Source organism: Candidozyma pseudohaemuli (assembly GCF_003013735.1).
Source record: "Candidozyma pseudohaemuli strain B12108 chromosome Unknown scaffold00016, whole genome shotgun sequence".
Classification (NCBI taxonomy): Eukaryota; Fungi; Ascomycota; class Pichiomycetes; order Serinales; family Metschnikowiaceae; genus Candidozyma; species Candidozyma pseudohaemuli.
Genome location: NW_020194450.1, coordinates 67,228 through 88,903, shown reverse-complemented (window position 1 = coordinate 88,903; position 21,676 = coordinate 67,228). Strand labels below are relative to the sequence as shown.

The following is a 21,676-nucleotide window of genomic DNA, read 5'->3' as shown; positions in this document are numbered from 1 at the left end:
ACTCTAGATCAAGTCGTCGGTGATGTCGTCGTCGACGTATTCATCATCCTTGTTCATTCTGTAGATGGTCATACCCATGCTGGCAAAGTTCAAGAAATTCATGAACCAGTCGGGCACCACCATGGCATAGAGCTCGATGACGTTGAACGCCAAGTCTAAGAAGTTACCCAAGAGCTCAAAGCGGAGCATCATCTTGTCGAACTTCAAGTCGCGGAGAACCTTTTCGTACTTCCGGAGCACGTTGTTCTCGTTCTCAGGTTGGTCGTTTTCCTCCAAAAGCTTCGAGTTAGACTGGTTCTTGAGAATACCCAACTCAGTCTTGACCTTGCGCTCCTTTCTTATAAGGTTAAGGAGCTGCGAAATGGTCTTTCTGATCAAAAACACCAAAATGAGCACCCACAAGCGGTTGGTGTGCTTCAAGAGATCCACCAATTTCTCTGGGAACATGGGGAGCTTGGAAAAAAGGTGCAAGTTATCGAGAATATTAGCTAGCGACTCCAAAATCAGAATCACCACGTGCTCGACTTTCTTAAACGTGAGCTTCAGTCTTCTCTTCCTAAACTTCTTGGGGTTAGGACTCAGTGGGGGTTCTTGGTTGGGAACGTTGAACTTGTGGAAGATCGGAGGGTATAAAGGAGGTGGCAAAGGAGGCGTTCCCTGTCTCAGTTTCCGATTCTGCTCTTGCTTGAGTTTTAAAAGCTTTTGGTACTTGTCTTTGGTGACGGTCAGGTTTCCCTGCTTGTATTCCTTCTCGATGAGCTTGAGGAGATCCTCGACGACTTTGTTCTTTTCAGGGGCTTTAGACGCAGTGGGTGCTATGAAAGGAGACTTTGTAGTGGCTGGAAGTACCAGAGTAGCGGCCATGTCAGGAAAATAAAAGAGCCCTCGGAGGTTGAAGCGAGTAATGTTGATAATGGTTGTATGACGAACCGAGGCATGTGCGCCCACTAGAAAACAAGGTATTAGCAAAGCGGGGCACTCATTATGGGGGATGCCATGAAAGAGGTATTTTGAGCTGGTTTATAAGAGTTAGTAGGAATTTTTGATTCTGGAAGAAATGGAATATGTTCGATGTGGGTCTGGCCCAGTTCGTGTATTTCGCAGCCACCAGTAGAGGCATGTGTGGGGTTGAGGTAGGTCGTGAGGGTACGTATCTTTAACGGTTTTGAATTTTGCTGAGTCCAGAGAGAGTTTATGTCAGGTGTAGATAGTTGGAGTGGTTATCCTTACTTTGTACACCTGAGGTACCACTGACAACCCAGGTCGTATATCCGAACAAGAAGACGGTGGAACAAGAAGATGTTATCCGAACAACAGGACAATCATTGCATCGGCATTAGCGGCCATCGTGTTGCTCACTCCAGCATTATTCAACTATCTCATGTCAATCTGGCCTCAACTGGAAGACACAAACCTGGCGAGTGCCGTCTTGATATCATTCAACTGCTGAGCGTACTCCTGCTGCTCATTTCGCTTCACTGGCGTGTGATCCTCGCCAACCTGGCTCTCGAGTTCCTGTGTCTTCCTCTCCAACTGCTCTAGCTCCCGTCTCTTCTCCTCGGTCTGTTTCTGAGCTTCCTTGAGCTGGTCATCGAGCTGTTTAAGGGTAGCTTCATCGCTCTCAACGGCACTATTGGCAATACTGATAGCCTCGCTGAGTCCGATGTCGTCTGAGTCAATAAGCTTCTTGAAGTTGAATAGCGTTTTGTAGTTCTCGTTCTCTCCTTCGTTCATAAGCTGATCTAGCTCCTCCTGAAGCTGCGCAGCCTCCGATAGACTCTCCTTGACTTCTGCTTTATGCTTTTGAAGCTGATCATTCAAATTGACTACCTCCTCTGCCAAATTTTCCGCCTGTTCCGTCAGAGCTTCGATTTCTCGTTTAAGCAGCTTGAGGGTGGCTTTGAACTGTTGATTCTCGGACAAAATCAGATCGACATCTTCCTTGGTGATGTTCTTTTCATCTATAAGTAACAGCCGTAGGAACTTGTCTCTGGTTTCTTGTTCTAGGTACTGAAACTTGAGCTTTGACAAGAACTGTTTTAGATGCGTGAGTTCTGTTTTGATTTTGGCTGGATTTTTTAGACTGGAACTTGAGGCATTGGTCACACTTTCAAAAACCTCCTTGGCCTGGGATATCAGCGTGTTTTGGCCGATTTGCTCAATGTCTGCCATAGTATGCTTTGTTTGTTGATGTTAATGTACTACAGTATTATTATGTATGCGCGCGGGTTGGCTATTCACTTCTATGCAAATGGGATTAGTGGAGGAGCCATGCTCACTGTTCCTTGAATTTGTCGAGCTCGGCTGTAAGGCCTGCGGGGACTTCGACAGACTCGGACTCCTCCACAGTCTTGGTGTTCTTTGTCTTTTCCTTTTGGAGCTTCTTCTGCTCCTTCTCCTCGGCCTCCTTCTTTTCGCTAGGCGTCATGATGAAGTCGTTGAAGTTGATCTTGGAGGAAACCTTGCTGTCCTCGTCGAAGTCAGCAGTCTCGTTCCACTCCTTCAATTCCAACTCATGCTCACGCTCAATTGCGAACTTGACGGCTTCAAGAACATTGTCACACTGGTGCTTAGGCTTGTACTTTGGCTCGGTACCAGCCTGGTAGACACCAGTCTCGACAAGAATGGAGAACCACGAGTCGTCGTGGGAGTTGGCGAATCTGATATCAGACTCTGGGGTGTCACCGACGAAGTAGACGGTCGATGCTGGAGGCAATTGCAACTGAATCTTGTCCTGCAAGCTCAATTCACCCAACTTGCCGATTGTCTTGCCTTCTTCGTCTTCATCGGACTCGTTCTCTTCATCGCTCTCGTAGTTACCGGACTCCAATTTGGCCTGGTTGATGAACTCCTCGCCATCGTCATTGATCAAGATGTCGGCATCCTGGGCGTTTGGGTCGTTGACGTTGAGCTTCTTCAAGTGCTCGTCCAACATACCTCTTCTCCAGTTCTTCAACACCTTGTTGGCAAACTTGAAAGTACCAGCCTGGGGTTTACCGAATCTGTGCACCTTCAATTCGAGGCCAGTGTGCTCTCTGTACAAGGCAGCAATGGAGACCTGCAAGGCACCCATACCGTATCTGTTCAACTTGTAGTTTGTGGCCCAGATGAAATCGGAGTGGGCAAAGTAGATCTCAGGACCTTCGTTGTAAGTCTTGGACTCGGTACCCATGACACCGTTCTTAGACAAGAGCAACTCCAAGATGATCTGCTGGTCAGCAGCCCAGTTTCTGGAGTCGGCAAAGACAAGAATGGCGTCGATCGAAATCTTGGAGAAGTCGACGTCGGTTCTGCAGCAGACCTTCTCCTCCTCGGTCAAGTCGTGGTAAGGAGACACGGCAGGGTTCCACTTCAAGATATCCAATGGGGTGTAGACGTTGGTGAAACCGTACGACTCAGCCACGTTTCTGCAGACGTTACCGACACCGCCGACAACCAACACGTTCTTGTAAAGAGGAACCAAATCTCTCATTGGGGTGTGGCCCTGGATGATTTGCTCGACCTTGATCTCGGTCTCCAATCTCTTGGACAAGTCCTCGGCTCTGACCTTCTCGGGCTTACCACCTCCGTTGGTGACGTAGATGGAAGGAACCTTGATGTTGTACTTGTTGTCACCGTTCAACATTCTGATGGCGTCTTTGGCGACGGGAATGGTGTCGGGACCTCTCAAGATGACACCATCGATGTCGAAGCAGAAGGCGTAGGAGGCGACTCTGGGGTGGTCGATGATGGACTTCTTCTTACGCTTGATGATGGAGGAGTTACGGGACAACTTGGCCAAGGAGTCGACCTTCTTCAAGTTTGCGTTGGAGCCCTGTTTGCTCAAGGAGGTGGAGGAGGAAAGCTTGGTCAAGCCATTCTGCCACTGGTTCAAGTCGGAAAGCGACAACGACGACACCCGGTGTTTTCTGGAGGCAGGGGTCAACAGGTCGATGCCGTCGTTGTTGAGGTACGACTGGAAAGCGGGGGATTCGGAAACGGCGCTCTCGCCTGGGGAGTTGGGCATTATAGATTTATAGATATGGACACCCGGCAACCTGGGAGACACTTGGTTTATATACTCCGAGTGAGACACCTACGTAATTGTGTGCATTACCGCGGGGCATGCCGTGAGGGAAAAGTAGGGAGGAGCCACGCACGCCGGGCGCTGTGTGCAGTACCGCTTATTAGGTATGCCGGCGGCATGTAGCAAACTAGGGCGACGGTTGCAAATGAGGGGAGGTAACTTCGGGAAGTATTTAAAGGTGGGAGATCGCCGGTGGGTGATTGGCAGCGCTAAAGATATTTTGACTTTTTTGTGTAGATCTGATTGGCTAGAATGTGGTGGCCTGTGCGGCGCAGAACTTCCACGAGGCAACAGTAGAAGTCCACGGAAGCTGCATCGAAGATCGAGCCGAGTCTCAGGCCATTGCGGTGTTTTGGACCAATGCAGCAAGTTTTGGAGTTTTTCCAGCAGCGATCTGAAACAGATAATGGAAATCCACACAGCGCCGCTGGATTCGGTCTCGGAGTTTGGCATGCCCCTCCGTGGGGCTGATCTCGCTTTAACTGAACATTTACCAAAAGACAGCTCTTTCAGTAACCTGTCAACTGCATGTCTAACTGAAGGATGCCCCTGCAAAGCCCCATTGCGGACTTCCAACAACGCCAGGTGAACCCGTGGTGTGTGTTGCTGCCACACTACACATTGTGCTTCAAGGTATGCTGCGGACCCTGGACCACAAAGTAAGCCAAAGAAAAGAAAAAAACGCCAGGATCCAATGGAAATCGAGGACTGTCCAAATTTGAGGCCGCCCTAATGCGCCATTTTTCAATCGCCGGATAGACCCTTTCTTTTCGCTCCTCAAAGTGGCCCCAGCGTGGGGCGTCGCAACAGTATGCTTGCTAAATGTACGACGGTTGCTGCCAGGCGAGGCGTCCTGTTTCGCTTGGCGAGGCTCGCCCCGTGCGTTTTCCGAGGCGATGTTTCATTTTTTGGAAATATTTTGGTGATGTGTACTGGGGTGTCACAATTTGGCTTTGGGCTGTGGCTGCAAACGGAGCTGGAGGGGGCTGATGGGAGGTGATTTGGTGAAGTGCGTGGGTGGGTGAGTTTGGACAGATCGAGGATTTTGTTTTTGGGTTTTGTTTTTCTATTTTTTGACTCTTCCTTCTTCTAGAGACCTTCGGTGTGGTTGCCAGATTTCCTTCCTTGGGTGATTGGATCGAGCGCCGAGAATATGCGTCTTTTGATCCAGGTTATGAGGCAGTTAGGGCGGGTTGCAGGAGCAGCGGCGTGATCTCGGTTTTGGTGGTGAAGCAAAACGGTATTGTTGTGATGTTCTGGTGAAGCAAGTCGGTGATTTTTCGGGTTATGACGATTTTATGGGTGGATCGTGTGAGAGGTGGTGAGTACCGGGGAGGCCTATTCAGGACAGTGGTAGTGGGTAAGGGTTGGTGAATCGGTAGAATCGGTAGAAAGTGGGTTTTGGATACGAGTTTGTGGAAATTGAACAAGGTGTGATTACGTAGGCGGATTATGAGGTGAGTTCTTGGTTCGTTTCCAGTAGCCGACCGATGATGCTGGAGCTCTAATATGTGAGACACCAGACGAAACCGCATGGCTGATTTGAGCAAGACATAGCTCTACTGTATTTTTTCAGAAGAGTGAGGATTACATGTCTCAGAACCAAAGACAAGAAACGGAACTGGAGGCTTCAAGACAATTTTTCAAGTGTAGGACTTATCTACTGTCTATCCATATAGTGTCAGTCACTAGCTGTGCCTGCTACCTGGGTATTTCCAGATCCATAACCAACTAGATGCCAAAACGCAGTAATTCTTCAAAACTGCTTCCGATCGAGATTACATTTTGCCCCAAAATTTCAATTTTGTGTTGAAAGTTCCATTTCCTCTTCATTATGCAATTACTGCGAGGGTCTGATCTAAGCGAGAACATGGATAGATGGCCCACACCAGTGATTTTTTTACTTAAAATAAAAAGAAATGCCGATTTCGTGCTTTCTGAACACTTTAAATCCAATCTCCCCAATCTCCACATATTCCATTCACCAAATCATAGCCCCAATCGACGGTCCTTGATCAACCTGTACCTCGCGATATCAGACGCATACAACCACCACACATCTTCACAAGTTGATAACTGTCAATTCCAAAATTAGACCCCCAATTGCTTGATGGAGTCAGAACTGAACATCTCCATCGACAAGCTCGAGGATCAGCTCATCGATAACCCCGATGCATCCACAACCCAACAGCTAGCTGAGCTGTCCTATGATCAGACCTTCCAGAAAAAGCTCAATGAGAGAGCTGAACAGATGTACAACGCGTCTAGCGGAGGCAAGGGCGAGAAGGGCTTTGGAAACATCTTCCTGCTTCTTGTGACAAAGCCTTACCTCGAGTATGAGTACAAGGATTGCGAAACCTTGGGTGTGGAACTAAGCGAGTGGTTCGTTTCAGCAGATTACGAGATTCTCCAAGTAAAGGAGTTGCCGGGCAGAAAGCTTGCATTTGATCTAGATAGCTTCAGTGTGGAAGGCTCGCTCGATGAACTCGTCTATTTCGTCATGGGTGAGTTCAAGCCGGAAGGACACAAAAGAGTCCAATTGGAATGGATCAAGCGAAACTGCCAGGCTTTAGTTGAACACGGCAAATTCTCCAGCATTGTTGTTGCTCTTATATCCGCAATTGACCTTGCAAGCAAGCACGATTCTCCAGCAGCAAACCGTCTCTTCAAATTGCTCACCATAACCTACTTTATCGTGTGTGTGGAGATTTCCAAAGACTCAGATTCCGCTTTGGCGGTGCTACTGAAACTGAATCTACTCGGTAGACTTGTCAGGGTCGTGGAAGAATGGAAGATTGACCCCAAGATCCCAGTCCGCATCCGAAACGTCATTCTTCTCATATGGAAGCTCATACTACTCGAATTCGGCAACAGTGAACACTTGGCCAAAGTTGATGAGTACCTCAATCGGAAACACGATTTGATTGGCAAGAAGGATGGCTCCCCCAAGAGCCTTACTTGCTCTCCATTGGAGTACTACACCTTTAGAGAGGATCTATTGGACAAGTACCCGGTACTATCGAAAGATGTTCCCAAATGCTACAAGCCCCCACTCAATGATGAATCAAATGCCCATGATGAGGATACTGAGAATCATCAAGCTTTCATGGCTGCCAACTCCACAGCTTCACTTTCAAACCTTCTTGAAATACCACGCACCAACAAAGCACATTCAGTTTTGGGCCAACTACCAGTCAATACACTCCACATATCTACTCCTGTGCCGTCTCCACCAAGCACTCCTTCCGACTTCATGTCTGGTGGTGAAAAGGTCCGCAAGCTGTACCACGTCAACCAAAGCATGCCATTTATATACCCGAGTGGCGCTAAAGATGCCTTGCCTGAAGCCATTAAGGAGGCAGACAAGCTTTTTCAAGATGCTGTGTACGAGAGCTACTCTGTTAAAAGACTATGGCGAGAACGCCAAAAGTACATGGCCCAGGAACGTGGTACTCTCGATCACTACGACGATTCAGACACGGAAAGTGGTGACTTGCTCGATGCCACAGAAGATCTGTCGGCTCGTCGCTCTCTTCAACGAGTTGACAGCTTTTACAAGACCTCCCTTCCGTATTTTTCGTCCCTTGTGAAGGTTGTCATTGAGATCATCAAGTCATACAAAACTGATCTTAGTTTTCGTGATATTGAACAAGAAATCAACTCGAGCTCTTCATTGGTTTTCCAATATAGCGACGGCCACACTGCTTCATATGATAAGTTGAGGCAACATATGTTGAAACAGCTCGAGGGCGTTCACGCCAAGGAAATAACGCTTAAGGCAGCAACGTCCATCATTAGTCTCTTGCTCAAATGGTTCAAAGCCAGTCATGTCATCAAAAGTCATTACTTCGGCTCGATATTGTTTGATGAGCAATATCTAAATGTGTTCGTTGACTTTATGAACAATTCTCTCAACAATACCGACTTTCAAGATTACGAAGAGAATAATAAGTCCTTTGCGCCCAATGAAGTTGTTATGGCCCAGAATAGACTTATGAACCCTAGCATAAGCATACCTCAATTCGACTTTTTTGCTGTTTGCAGCCTTAAGAGTTTCCAGGATGCACCGGTTCACCTCATCAACAAAACGCCGATTTCCGAGTTACCATCAAAAGTTGACGATGATAATCATAACGTCGTCCGCTTGACAAAGTTCAATAAAACCTATTGCCATATATTGGCGAACCAATTGCATATCGTGAACAAGATTTTGATCAAAGGAGTCACTCAAAGGATTTTTGCATTCATCGAGACGAAACCAACAGACTTGTTGAAGTTCATTTTACTCAACTACATAAACGACAGCTTCAAGATTCCAATTCTCAAAGTCTTCAAAAAAGTGATACCATTCCAAGGCCGCAAGTGGCGTGCGATGAACATGGAGGTGATTTCACAGGTCTACCTTCATTTGAAACTCACCATCCGAGATAATTGGCTTAGCGGCAGAGATCTTGAGAGTGATTTCAACAATTCGTTCGATCAGGAAATAGCTCTTCGCTCGCTACTCCAGTTCTACAATGTACGCAAGTACCCAGAGGAAATGAGGCAGCTTGGTTACACTGTTACAAATGAAGCGCTCAGTGGCCCCTACACCGAAGATGAATAGAATAAATCAGAAGCCGAGCTTTTAATGAGACGAAAGGCGGGACATATCTCTCGTAGTGACTAAATGGGCTTCATCGTAATTAAAGTCGCTACTTTCCAGTATTCAGATATTAATTCATGCATTGGGAGCACCCGGGTCGAAATTTGAGGTTCGAGAGCTCTGATCTTCATACACCGCCGTGGGAGTTTCAGCCTCAATGACATCCTTGTCACGTTCCTCGCTCAGATTTCGAGTCGCTGCTATATTTGGCGTATCATGTTGGCTCCCTGGGTCAGCATCTCGAGTGACGTGCCTTGCATTCAGACCACCAGTGGCTTCTTCGTCATTGGGAACATTTGACCCTCTGGTCCTTCTCCATACTTCAAGTTCTGTCGAATTTGATGAAGGTGGGGTCGTTTGTGCGAGCAGGTTTTTAACGGCTTCGCACTTCAATTTCAACATTGGCCTATATGCCCCGACAAATACCACAATTCCTGCCACTAGGAATACCTTGGCGATTGAACCACATGCATACATTGCAATGCTCTCTGGCAGATGCTCAACGGGGTTACTAATGCAGATACCGACCGCAATAAGATAACCGCAGGTAGCGGCTGCATTATAGAACCAAAAAAATATGGCATACCCCCGTCTCCTATTCACGATGTAGGGAAGAACGGCGAAGAATATTCCCAACCCACAAAAGCCGGGTACAGTCCATTGCATGAGCTTTCTCTTTTGATCATTTGCTTGACTTTGAGCAATTGAACAATTGAGTACAAAAAGCTCTGATCTTCTTTCGTGAACACTGAGGAGACTCGGCGACCTCTCTAGAAAGGTGGTATTTCTGGTGATAAGGGTATCATCTTTCAACTTCTCGTGGATAGCCTTATCACATTCCACCCACATTAGCTGATGCGTTGTGTCACAAAGTTCCAAGATGGGCTTCTTCTGTATTCTGCATTGACCTGTATCGGCATCTAACAGTATATGGAGGTGCTGGCAAAGATCCTGAGTTTGTGCAACTATGTCTGGCATTTGCTGAATCTGGACCTTCAAAGCATTGTTTGGAATGGGGTTGGAGTAACTGGCGAACCCTTTGACGCATAGAAAACCGGGAACAACAAAAAAAACAGCAACGAAGGCCAGTTTCCGTTTGTGTCTAAGAATACCTCCACAGACATCTTTAACGAAGTTGAAGCTTATTTTAAAGACATCTTTACACTTCCACCTGTTTGGTGTACCTCCTCCTGGATTTGCAGTTTGTCTTTCTCCGGTGCCACGAACTTGCGACGTATCTTCTGCCATCACGGATAACTCTTATTGCTTTGTGATCGACTGGCCCTTCTGTTTATCAGGCCTCTGTATGGTTAGGTAGATCGCTTGTATCAGTAGAAGTAGTAGATTGCGAAAGCACAAGGAAAGGCTCTTTTTGCAACGAGGTGCGAATCTGTTGCAAAGAGTGACATTGACTTGCCATCCCGGGAAAGAGATGCGAAAGTTATGGCGAAGTCTCTGTATGGCCTTACATGTCATTTAACACATTCGACTGCTCGATCACTTTTGTCGTTGGACAACCAGCTGAAATTCAGAATCGTGATAGGGTCAGATTGATACGCCAGACTCGCTTCATCAGCCCCAATAACGCTCCGTGAAAGGCATCGGCATTCAGGCTCAAAGCCCATCATAGGTACCGACTCATGATACTTTTCACGAAACGCTGACGGCTTGAATTGGTGATAACAGGTAGGATGCCGCGTGATCAGATTAAAAGTCTTTCAGCCAACGAGTACACTGGTGAACCTGGCGGAAGGACAATGATTTTTGTTTGAGCAGAGGTACATATGCTTGGAGCAACGCCACGGCAAACCCAATGCTCATGATATGAAGCTTGACCATAGGTTTCGTCGGCAGTACCTTGCACACCAGAAGAACTTGCCTACCGACGACTTTCTGAGCTTCCGATTTCAAATCCATTGCTCTCTTGTTTCCTATATGATGAACAAAGGAGATAGGGAGACAACCCCGTATGAACTGCGGAGTGTCATACTCCTTTCAGTGGAAGCGCCCATGCCTCGATCGACAAGGAATAATCAACACAATGCATGTCCTGTTTCACACTTGATCATGGCAAACTGATTTATGGTTATCTCGGGGAATCCAGGTATATCGCATAGCCAAGTCATGGCACATAGAGCAACAAGCGAGAACACGAGGGCAATGTTTCGACATCCTGGACTTCATTCTGAAACTAGGCTGGTAGACTTTTAGACTTTCATGATGACCAAATCCATCAATGTATTCTCCGATATCCTTTTGTTCAATCGTTGTTATCTTTCAAGTAGCAGTGCTTCATTGAGCCCATTGCTGAGTAGTACGAACTATTGCGAGGTAGGATCTGGTGTATTGGGTGTGAATGCTCAACACACTCACACTGTGATGGTGAAGGATGGGACTAATGAACCTTAGGGAAAAAGAACAAGCGGTTAGATCCTATTTGAAGTGCACTCCTCGCTTGATTCCAAGAGGATTGAGTCAAGGGATGAAGACTTCTTCCTGTGGTAGCGTTCTAACACTCGTGCACATAGACCGTACGATTATCCTGATTCAACAAAACAGTAGAACAAAAAGAAGAAAAAGCGAGGATGGGATTAGTTTGTCTGATAGAGCTGATGGATATGACGCTGTGATGCATCACTGACAAGGCCAATTTCTGTAGAATCCTCATTCCTAGTGAGCCTGTCTTGATGATCGACAATATACAATGATGGATCCATGGGCCAAAGTTCTAAGCTAGATCAATTCTTCTGAAGCTAGGCGCTCTTCATATGTCTGCTTCACACGTTCACAAATATCACTCTCGTTGTGCTTAAGTGAAGGCCACATTCTTCTACCATGTATCGATGTAGGATCATCTCTCGAAGAGCTCACGAAAGGAAAGACGGTACGTATTTTAGGACTGAAGATGTAGCTCTTGGGAGGATACGAAGACACCCACGAGGCGGAACCATGAGCTGCTATATTGACTTCACGCCACTATGTCGTCCTGATTGCAACAACAGCACCCGCTTATTGTGTAGAGCAGGCTAGGCTTGGACTTACGTTGGAAACAACTTCCTTTATAGCTGACTCTGGATCTATTAAACGGAATGCTATTGGGACTATGTGCCACAGCGATGCATACTTGTTATATGTTCTACAACTCCTGTGCTTGAACATTTCATCGAGCCCGACACGTTCGAAGAGTGCCTCTTATCGCTCGATCAACCAACCTCGGCATACGTGTGGATGAATGTGCCGCCATCATACAATATTCGCTGGTTCGTGCTGAGCCTGATCCAAAGGGTAAGCTTGCAACTCAATGACGGTTGTGCCGGTTGCTACAATAAAACAACCAAGGGCCGCTGCACAAGCATAAAGAACAAACCACTCGTTCAGGAACATCAAATGATCGCGTAAATCCAAGATCAAGAAGGCAAAAAAGAAGGCCACAGTTCCCAAGAGATAGAAACCAGCGATCAAGGGGACATAGAGGGCACTATTGAAGAGCCATGGAGTGTAAACAAGTAGCGCTCCAAGAAATAGAAAGCACCGGAAGTGTTGTTTCTTGTACTTCTCCCAGAGTCGCATGCAATCCACTAAGGTTTCACCCTGATTCGCCCCGTCTCCGACCGCCTGATCTTGTCTCTCGGTCCGGCTCTTCAATTCCACTTCTTTCCCACCACCAACTTCGACGGGAGTGAATACAGAAGACGCCAAGGCGTGGGACGTATTAGACTCGCTCCAGTTACCCATCAGCTCACTGATGTGACTCCTGGAATCGGCTGATCTCTGGCCAGCGAGTGACGATGTGGGCAAGGCACCAAGCTGGGTGTTTACCTCTTCAATTCCGTTGGGTTGAAACCTAATGCAGTTCTCTCTTGGGAAAGCCCGATACTCTCCACATGTCAAGGCAAGATGGATCAAGAAACCAGCAAAAAGTGCTAACGGTAAAATTACCTTCCCCAAAAGTTTAAGGCACTTCTCGTTTCCTCCGTTAGCTTGGTTTCCATCAACCGGCTGTCTTGTCCAAAACATTAAACCTCTTGGGTGCATATCCTTGGTAGATTGACTGAATTTGCTTGGTAAAACTTAAATTATGTTTGCGGCACTGATAAACGTAATTAGATGGTGTGGAGTATCAGCTTGTGTTGGGAATAGTAGTATGTGTGACCAAAAAAGGGGAGGGCTCTCTTTGCACCCATTCTCATTTTGCAGCCACGGCCTGCCCATAGTGAGACCGACAGCTCTTGCGGAAATTCGAGGAAAAGAGACGGGGCTGAGTTCTTGGAAGGAATCGCATGGTCTGTGTTGTTTCTAAGTGTATTAGAGGTTGTTTGAATCAACAGCCATTTCGTATCTGACAAGGTCAAGTAGACCATACCGACCCTATCCTCTCCACACTCAGATGTATTTGCAAGCACACGAGAGCCGGCTTGGGTTGCATAAGATTGTTCGACAGTACAGTCAAATTGGTGGCTAAGATAGTGGAGTTTTGAAGTAATCGGTAGCACTACATCAGAATCTTAGACATTAGAAACCCATATTGCTCCTGACAGTCTTCAATTACAGCTCACGAGTGTTACGAGGTTCATCTTCATGGCTCCGCGACTATGAAACTATGGCTATAGCTTCCTCTCTTCTCAAACTCCCTCAGATCTTGCTAAGTGTAGCTTGCAATATACGGACTGCTACTTATAGTATCCTGTATATACGACCCTGGTAGTATTACAAGATCACCATTTTTGAGGGAATAGTATTTACTGCAGGAGGCTCAACAATCGGTCTAAATTTTCCAGTCACCATGCACCACTCTAGCTGACAACTCCAGGAAGCTCAACCTTTCCCAACACATGGGACAAATTTCTCAGCACATGGATCAAATTATCCTTGTCTATCATCGAGGCGGAGGAAGACGAACTTCAATGTAAAAGAAAACGAATCGATATTAAGGGTCACGCTATTTACAAACATATATGGCGGTAAAGAAGCGCAGAATGTTTAAACCCATCTGTCAATCTTCTAGAGCCCAGGCCATTCCAAATCAGTCTAAGCAAAAGTGGGTTTCGTCTTGCCAGCGCTTGATATCGAAACACGATTTCACTTCCTCGGTCTCGAGGGCGATACGAAGATCCAAGTACCACCAATAGAAGTCTTTCGTTCCATTGATAGAAATCAGTACCCTTCCATACAATCCGCAACTTCTCATATTCTGCGACATTGGGCACAAAACGTACGGCTCAACATCGTCCGGGATCTTACAGTCCAATATTTCATCGGGTAGTATCATTGAGCAAGAGCCCAGATCGCCGGGAGTTCTGTCTGTAAAATCACTCCGGCAAAACGGTTTAATAGCAGGGTTGAGATCTTTCTGAAGCAAAGATCTGTTCTTAAGACTGTTTCTGCCTTGCATGCTGCTTACTTCTATCAACTCTATCTTGATGTGCTCTAGTTGAATGCAGACATCCTTCAGAGCCCGAGGACAATTCGCTTCCTCATCACCTTGGGCTATAATCATTTCTAATTTCATGAAAGCGGATACATTCGCCCCTGCAGTTGTGACGGCTGATAAATTCCATACCCTTCCCAGGCATCCGTTTACACGATCACTAATGCGGACGGAGAGTGGAAGCTTGGATTCCCCAATTAGGTAAGACCTGCCCGGAGAAGCTCGATTCCATAGTCTATCTGGGAAAACTTCTAGAGTCTCAAGAGTTTGTTCGCCGAGCATCAAGCACCCAAAGACTTGATTTTTCTTCAAGAATGGTCGGTCGCCATGCTCTGCTTTGCTTGAAAGACGTACCACCACGTGGGGCTCGAGACACCCTTGCAGTTTTTTCCAGCCTCTCAATCTATGCCAAGGTCTACGAGGCCTGAAAAGGTGGTACGGACCTCGGTCGTAACGATGACGACGTCTAAATACAAAATCCAATCCCTCTAATGCGAAAAGTAAAACCTTGTTATCTTCGTTATGGGGATAACACCGCAACTGGCAACGAATGAACTGATTCTCTGTGTCAAACAAACTATCTTTCGCAAAGCTCAAAAACTTTTGCAAGGTTCGATCGTCGCTTGAGTACTTGGTAACATAAAAGGGAAAGATAGACGGAGAAGCCCCTACGTATCTTTCGTAATCTGTTGAGTCCTTATAATCGATTACCTCGGATCTTGTTCGCGCCAAGTTGACTTCAAGAAAGTTACTCAAAACGATGTGTGGGAGGCAGCCGCGTGAAAGTGTCACCAGAATCTTCAAACCGTAGCTCCGCAATAGATCATCACTGAAGAAGGATGGCCCAAATTGAGGTAGTGAGCATTTCAATAAATCGGGAGGCACTAGAAACTCTGACTCGAGCGGCACAAGGTGATGTGCCTCGGAGTCGAGAATTGTAATGTGACGTACATCATTGGATATGAGTCCATTCTTCGACACACTTATAAATTCTTGTACATCAACCTTTAAATGAGAAATGTTAAAAGGTTGTGGGGGTTTCTCATTGCTTTTATATGCTCCTGAGACTCGGAGGCTCAAGGCTAAAAATTCAGACAAAGCCATCCCAGGAAGGACAATTCTGTGATGGGACTCCTGCCTAAACCAAGACGGATTCAAAAACTCAGCATGGAGATCGACCTTCGTGGTATCGCAGACGTGATGACACGAGGCAGCAGAAACTTCTGATCCAACCCCATAAATCAGATGAGACATTGGGAACTTTGGCCCCGGAAACATTTCGTATTGATTCCCCATAACCAAAAAGCAGCAACCGATTGAGGGCGCAGGCAACTCATGGTGTGAATCAACAAACTTGAGGTGAGTTTGGCGAACTTCAAACACCAACTTTTTCTTTGTGTCCTCAGGTCCGGATCCTATCGAAGTAATGCCATTGTTCAGACGGGCATACTCTAAATTGACCTTCAGTTCAGGATCAAAACGCTTGTTTGAGCTTGAAATTTGCGTTTCAGTTACTTGGACGAAGTCTTCAAGAGCTTTATACCAACACTCTTTGAATGGGTACAGGCTGGTTCCAACCGCTCTTCCAAAGTTCTCCACCATAAGATCAAACGTGCACCCAAAGTTCGTGAATGTGTAAACTGTGTCTACTCTAGTCACCTCATTGGCCCCTTCACCACACGTTACTTTGGGTTTTTCAACTAGTTCTCTCTTCGACATGGTCTGGGTTAAGGTGCGGTGCTCTCTGGAAACACGACACCATTTCTCTTTATATGCCTCCTGGTTTTCGAAGCGAGCCAAAATGGCAACTCCTGACAAAAATATGCTTTGGTCACGCAATTGTTGTTTCTAATGCTGCCTGATGAGAAAGGTCCAAGAGCTCGATAGCAGTAGAAGCCTTTTTGCTTCCAAAACGGCAAGTGTAATGCTATGCAAAGTCCATATCGTAACGAGGAAAGTCTGGTCACCTATTAGAGGGTATGTGACAGCTGGGTTTCATTATACTTCACTGTGAGTTTCTTGCATCCTCAATATTATCACCAAACATCTCCCCAGATCATATCGATAGGGTGCCTAAGTAAGCGTTCGTCGTGCGCGCTTCATAAAATTTTTTGGACATTGCTTACAGTGAGGAACGCTCAGAACAAGTCTAACATCAATCTTCTCACAACATGGTCAAGTTAACCCAGGTCGACGACGAGACCGCTGCCGCCACCGAGCAGAAACACACTTTCGACTACGCTGAAGACAGCGGATCCGAGTCCGAGTCCGACTTTGACGAGGACGACATTGAAAACGAAACCTTGTATGATAGACTTGTGGCCCTTAAGGACATTGTTCCTCCAGAGAAGAGAGCCCAGTACAACTACTACGTCAACAAATTGAAGAGCTATGCCTCCTCTGGTATTTCCACTTCGGGCTCCTTGTTGTGGGCCATCACCTCGACCGGTTTGTTGTTGGGATTCCCATTCTTTATTGCCCTCTTCTCCGAGATGCAGCTCCAGGAGTTGGAGAAGGGTGTTGCCATGCAGCAGGGCTCCCAGGACTTGATTGCCTCTGGCGCCGACCCCCTTGCTGCTGAGGGCACCAAGGAGCAGAAGTAAAAACCAATCACCAACAGCAAACTGCATTTCATGAGCCACCGGGCAGTTGTCACGTTTTGATGACTTGTATATACAAATGAATCTTCATAGTAAGTTTATTACGATATAATGTGTACGGTGCCGGCAACCGCTTGCGGCGCTGAGAGTCTAGTGTGTTTAGATCTTCTTGTGCTTGATGGTCAATGCGTAAATGTCTAAGAATTGGGTGATCTCCACAATGATTTCCGAAATGAACATGGTGTGGATTCCAATTGTCAAGCCGGTGCCACCCCAGACCACGGCGGGGAGCACCACAGAAGGTCTGTAGCCACAGAAAGTGATGAAGTAGTGAGCCAAGAACGTCTGTAAAATCGGCACCAACGTGGGGGTTTGGAAAAAGGGGAAATCCTGCAACGTCAAGTGGGCCAAAATGATACGGCCCACGCAGAATGCCATGGTGCTGCCGGTGGAGAAAACCAAAGCGTAGCAGTAGGTGGATGCAACGTCAGGGAAGCTCCAGATGAGGAATCCCAAAAACACATAGTATGCAGCGAATGGGAGCAAGCCCTCCTTGGCGTTGGCAATCTCTGTCTCGGCCGTGTCTCTGGACAACCTGGTGTTGGAGCGGTACTTCTTAGCGACATTGGCGGCTGCAGCTGCCACATTGAAGTAGATACCGACAAAACCAAAACCAATAAGGAAGTGGGAGACATCGAGAGAGTACTCGCCCAAGCCAAAGCCCAAGGAGGTCAAGTCCAAGTCGAACAAGTGAGCCGTCCACAAGCCTGGACCAATGAAGCCAGTGAGAGCAAAGCAAAACACCAAAAGGAGCATGCCCTCCACGGGACCACTCACGCAAGACAAGAACAACGTGTGAGTGTGGAAGGTCTCCCATGTGGATGTGTAGAAGTTGGCCAAGACGGAGAACTGCGCAAAGAGGGTCTTGTAGCCGACGCCAAACTGGAACACCGAGGAGCTGACGATAACAAGCAAAGTGGTGTTGATGGCGTCAATTGAGTGGTCGAACAACTCGCCCAAGGGGCCCAGCTGGCCTGTTCTTCTGGCATGGCACCCATCGCATCCATCGAAAGTCTGGTACATGAACAAGTTGAAAGCATGGACAAGGTAGACCCAGCTGGGCGAAGGGGAGTCCAAGTAGGGATCAAAGTACAAGACCAAAAGCACACTGACAATGATGAAGACAAGCCCCAACAAGGTGATCAAGTTGGGAGCCATGCTCAACGGGAACAACGTGGTGAACCAGTTCCAGTACCGTTTGAGGATGTACTTGGAGACATAGGACTGGTCCTCGGACGAGTACTTGTACAACTTCAAGTTTTCAAGCTTGTTCGCTGGCGTGTAGACACCCATGGTGGAACCGTGATGGAGATAGGAGGATGTAGTTTGGTAAAAAAGCCGTGGTATTGCTAGCAGCAGTACGGCGCGAATCCGCTTGCGACGGGTGATAAGGCAGAGAGGAGTTTTTTTGGGGAGGTACAATTGTGAATTTTGAAAACTTCAGTTTTTCTTTATTTGAATGATCTCTACAAATATGACGTTTATTGAGGTGCAGCGGGCTTTCTTTGTGCTATCTCGGCAGGCCCGTTGGATTTGTGACTTTTTCACGCACACCACGTTTGACGTGAAAAACGTGAATTATCCGACTTAGGAAACACATGCTCAACAATGCAAAGCCACGAAAAATCTGGCGCTTTGTTTGGCCAGGGCCGTTGTTTTTGGGTATGGATGAATGGGAGGAGGTTTTTGGGAAACATCGTTGGGAAACATCGTTAGGTTTGGAACCAGGGTCCAGGGTCCTGGGATGTTTCGCAGCCAAATGTGATGGTGGTTGGGTGGTTAGGAGAGATGTTGCAATTGAAAAAGGAGTGGAAGGTTTTTTTTTTCGTTTCTGAAGTGTGATCAGAGGCAACCTTTTCCCTTTCAATTGCCTTTTTGGAGTAACCTCCATGAGTGTATCTACATCCAGAGGTCTGTCTGATCGATGTTGCAGCCTACTACTGAATAACCAACACCTAGCACTTCCACACGACGCAGGGCCGTCTGAAGCGAAAATACCACAATTCCACCTATACATCACAAAAGCAATGGCTTCCCCAAAAAAGCGAAACCCTCTTCGTAAATCACCCACTACTGCCGCTCGATCAGCCTAGCCGATATCTCTGCGCATCAGTCTACAGCTTACGTCACCAGATCGGCACACCACCAAGCCCAGTCATTTCTGTGAAAAAGTGAAGAATTGTTGAATTGGCGAATCGAAATTGGCTTTTTCTAATTGCCCATTGCAACTCTGGACTAGGACGTCTTCTGGGCCATAACCACTGTAGGCCAATGGGTGCAAACACGGCAAACAGGCATTTCACGAACACCGTCCAAAACCAAAACCCCAAACCAAACGCTCATTCTCTTCATCCCTTTATCTCCCCAAATTCAAATAAATAAGGTCAGCGGTTTAGCTGCCCACGAGACTCTGGGTAGGTGGCGTGCACATTGCAGAACCACCATGATCTGAGCTCGCATAACTAAGAAAGCACCAACTACGCAACTCCTCGTTCCAGCATGTCAGACGTGGTCAACGTGCGGGTGAAGGTCACCAACTTGTTGGATCAGCAGATCACAGGGATCATCCACTCGTTCAACCCGTCGCAATCTGTTCTAGCATTAAAGTTGGATCCTTCCAAGATCAGGATCATCAACACTGCATTTGTCAAGGCCGTGCAAGTGGTGCCGCCTCACTACAAAAAATACAACAATAGTCATAAATACTCGCATCCCCGTCCGTCCAAGGTGGATCTCCGCAAGCTCGAGGCTGACTTGAACGAGTCGATTGCCAGGTATAGGCCTGAGCAGCCCAAGCTGGAAGGCAAGCCCGAGGCCAAGCTGGAGGGCAAGCTGGAAAGCAAACCGGACAAGCCCAAGCCTCTGCATACGCAAAAGCAGCATCAGAAAAGACGAGACTCGAGTGCCCACGCCCTCACGATTTTCAACAACTTGACGGCCAAGTTCGGCAAGGAAAACGTGCAGTGGCTCTCGAACGACTCGATCAATGTTTTCAAGGATGTGGTGATTGCCAAGCCGTATACATTGAACAAGATGGGCGGCAAGCGGTCGCCGAGGGCCGAGGAGGTCAAGAATGCATTGAGGGAGATCCTCTTGGATGTCGGGCCCGGCAAGCGGGGTGGTTAATATACGCATAGCATCGGAGGTAGGTTTGTAGAAGGGGTGAGACGGAGAAGTGGTGTGGAATGTGGTGTGGAATGTGAAAATCTGGGATGCCATGAATTGAATCTGGAGGATGCAAGATGATCTTCGAGGGTGCAGTTAGTCTGTAGCGTACTAATTGATGGAGGTAAAATTGAAGGAACCGATTGGAGTACGATTCTAATGTGGCTGCTCAATGGGCTTCTCAATGGGCTCCTCATCATAGGTATGCTCCAAAACTATCGACAATACCAGACTATAATCCTAACTACAGCGCCATAATTGCCTTCCAAAGTCAATTGGCCCAAAACAAAATCTCATTCTTAAGGCTACATCGATTTCCTCATTCTTCTCCTCTCTTCACCTCCCAGTGGATCTCCGCTGACTTGAACAACTTCACTGGACCCTTCCACTTGGTCCCCCAGAACCCGTCCCACTCGTCCCAGGAAACGGTCAAACTTCCTTTCAACCCTTCAGAAATTGGCCGTTTTCTGGTCGCCAAGATCTCGAAATAAGGACTCATCCAGCAGTAGCATTTGGTGCCAGGAGACTCTACCAGAACTTTCACGAGAGAAACGCCCTTCAACGGCAAATCCACGTCAAGAAGTATATTCTTGGACGTTTCGGAAAATGGAAAACTCAAAAGACTGGCCAAATCGCCCCCTTCGTGCTTGTAAAAAGCCAACCGCAGCCGTTTGAGCAACTTGTGAGGCTTATCAAAGACAACTCTGGAAAGCACCAACGGAGCTTCACAATACCCCAGCTTGAGCTCCTCCAGAACCTCAAGGTACGTTTTCCAGTAGCCCAAAAACCGTAATTGCGAGTCGATCGATACCCCGGGTCCAAACAAGCGGCGCATTCGTTGCACAGTGAATTTTGCAACCATTTCGTCCACTCCAGCTAGAACACCCAGTTTCTGAGCCTCGTACATCAAATAACCGCAGCAAACCGTGCCTGAACGGCCTTTGCCTTCTTTGCAGTGGATCATCGCCACGTTTTTGTTGGAACTCTGGAGAAAAGCGTATATCTCCAGCGCAACCTGCTCCATCAACTCGAGTGTGGGAACCTGGTGATCTGGAAACGGCCTGAACGAACAATGAGGACCAACCACGGCGTTTAGAGCGTACCCTGGACCTTCGCCTCTGAGGTTCCACACATGCCAATTGCCTCTGCCATGGGACCTATCGAGATGGGCTACAACATGGGCTATGTTGTCTCTGAAAACTGCTTTAATGGAGGTATCTGTAGGTCCAGCAGCCACAATGAGCCGAGGTGTGATGTAGGTGAGATCGAGCGTTGTATGAGGGGTTTTGAATGTATGTTTTGGCGTGGAAACAACGGACTTGATGAAGTACATGGTTTGTGGTTTTGGAATGGCTGCAAAATGCACCAAATGAGTGAGGGTACGAGGAGTAGGCGAGGGAGATCTTGAGGCAGTTTTGATTGAAAGCAAAGTTTGTAGGCTGAGTTCATCGACTATGTTGACGAACGACTGATTGCTGGATGGTTGGTGGCAATAAATTCTAATGGTTGATTATATGGTGCCAGCTGTGAGACACATGTTGACTTTCCTCCACACACAGACGTCGCACAGAGATTCCAAGACCACTACCAAGCTCAGCAACACCTCAACATCCACCTCAACTATTGAAACATCCAACTTTCCCCCGTTTGGGTGGTTTTGGCGGAGGGTCTGACGACCTGGGGTAAGCTGGTGTACGGGTGTCGAAATGGTT

General features: G+C 47.2%; 10 protein-coding genes across 10 annotated transcripts; 3 read left to right on the top strand and 7 right to left on the bottom strand.

Annotated features, from left to right (window-relative positions):
• Positions 1 to 3: 3 nt before the first annotated feature.
• C7M61_004601 (uncharacterized protein) lies at positions 4 to 864 on the bottom strand (the record flags this gene model as incomplete). The annotated part of the gene is made up of 1 exon (XM_024859920.1): positions 4 to 864. The coding sequence occupies one exon, from the start codon at positions 862 to 864 to the stop codon at positions 4 to 6; it is 861 nt and encodes a 286-aa protein (XP_024711872.1).
• A 531-nt stretch (positions 865 to 1,395) lies between these two features.
• On the bottom strand, positions 1,396 to 2,172 carry C7M61_004600 (uncharacterized protein; the record flags this gene model as incomplete). Its single annotated transcript, XM_024859919.1, has 1 exon — positions 1,396 to 2,172. The coding sequence occupies one exon, from the start codon at positions 2,170 to 2,172 to the stop codon at positions 1,396 to 1,398; it is 777 nt and encodes a 258-aa protein (XP_024711871.1).
• A 103-nt stretch (positions 2,173 to 2,275) lies between these two features.
• C7M61_004599 (uncharacterized protein) lies at positions 2,276 to 4,006 on the bottom strand (the record flags this gene model as incomplete). The annotated part of the gene is made up of 1 exon (XM_024859918.1): positions 2,276 to 4,006. The coding sequence occupies one exon, from the start codon at positions 4,004 to 4,006 to the stop codon at positions 2,276 to 2,278; it is 1,731 nt and encodes a 576-aa protein (XP_024711870.1).
• A 2,170-nt stretch (positions 4,007 to 6,176) lies between these two features.
• On the top strand, positions 6,177 to 8,672 carry C7M61_004598 (uncharacterized protein; the record flags this gene model as incomplete). The annotated part of the gene is made up of 1 exon (XM_024859917.1): positions 6,177 to 8,672. One exon carries the CDS (start codon positions 6,177 to 6,179, stop codon positions 8,670 to 8,672), a length of 2,496 nt encoding a protein of 831 aa, XP_024711869.1.
• A 3,282-nt stretch (positions 8,673 to 11,954) lies between these two features.
• On the bottom strand, positions 11,955 to 12,728 carry C7M61_004597 (uncharacterized protein; the record flags this gene model as incomplete). The annotated part of the gene is made up of 1 exon (XM_024859916.1): positions 11,955 to 12,728. The coding sequence occupies one exon, from the start codon at positions 12,726 to 12,728 to the stop codon at positions 11,955 to 11,957; it is 774 nt and encodes a 257-aa protein (XP_024711868.1).
• Positions 12,729 to 13,734: 1,006 nt separating this feature from the next.
• On the bottom strand, positions 13,735 to 14,208 carry C7M61_004596 (uncharacterized protein; the record flags this gene model as incomplete). Its single annotated transcript, XM_024859915.1, has 1 exon — positions 13,735 to 14,208. One exon carries the CDS (start codon positions 14,206 to 14,208, stop codon positions 13,735 to 13,737), a length of 474 nt encoding a protein of 157 aa, XP_024711867.1.
• Positions 14,209 to 16,310: 2,102 nt separating this feature from the next.
• On the top strand, positions 16,311 to 16,742 carry TOM22 (Tom22p; the record flags this gene model as incomplete). The annotated part of the gene is made up of 1 exon (XM_024859914.1): positions 16,311 to 16,742. The coding sequence occupies one exon, from the start codon at positions 16,311 to 16,313 to the stop codon at positions 16,740 to 16,742; it is 432 nt and encodes a 143-aa protein (XP_024711866.1).
• A 156-nt stretch (positions 16,743 to 16,898) lies between these two features.
• On the bottom strand, positions 16,899 to 18,092 carry C7M61_004594 (bifunctional diacylglycerol cholinephosphotransferase/ethanolaminephosphotransferase; the record flags this gene model as incomplete). The annotated part of the gene is made up of 1 exon (XM_024859913.1): positions 16,899 to 18,092. One exon carries the CDS (start codon positions 18,090 to 18,092, stop codon positions 16,899 to 16,901), a length of 1,194 nt encoding a protein of 397 aa, XP_024711865.1.
• A 1,206-nt stretch (positions 18,093 to 19,298) lies between these two features.
• Positions 19,299 to 19,925, top strand: C7M61_004593 (uncharacterized protein; the record flags this gene model as incomplete). Its single annotated transcript, XM_024859912.1, has 1 exon — positions 19,299 to 19,925. One exon carries the CDS (start codon positions 19,299 to 19,301, stop codon positions 19,923 to 19,925), a length of 627 nt encoding a protein of 208 aa, XP_024711864.1.
• Positions 19,926 to 20,283: 358 nt separating this feature from the next.
• On the bottom strand, positions 20,284 to 21,297 carry TEP1 (putative phosphatidylinositol-3,4,5-trisphosphate 3-phosphatase; the record flags this gene model as incomplete). The annotated part of the gene is made up of 1 exon (XM_024859911.1): positions 20,284 to 21,297. One exon carries the CDS (start codon positions 21,295 to 21,297, stop codon positions 20,284 to 20,286), a length of 1,014 nt encoding a protein of 337 aa, XP_024711863.1.
• Between the last annotated feature and the right edge of the window lie 379 nt (positions 21,298 to 21,676).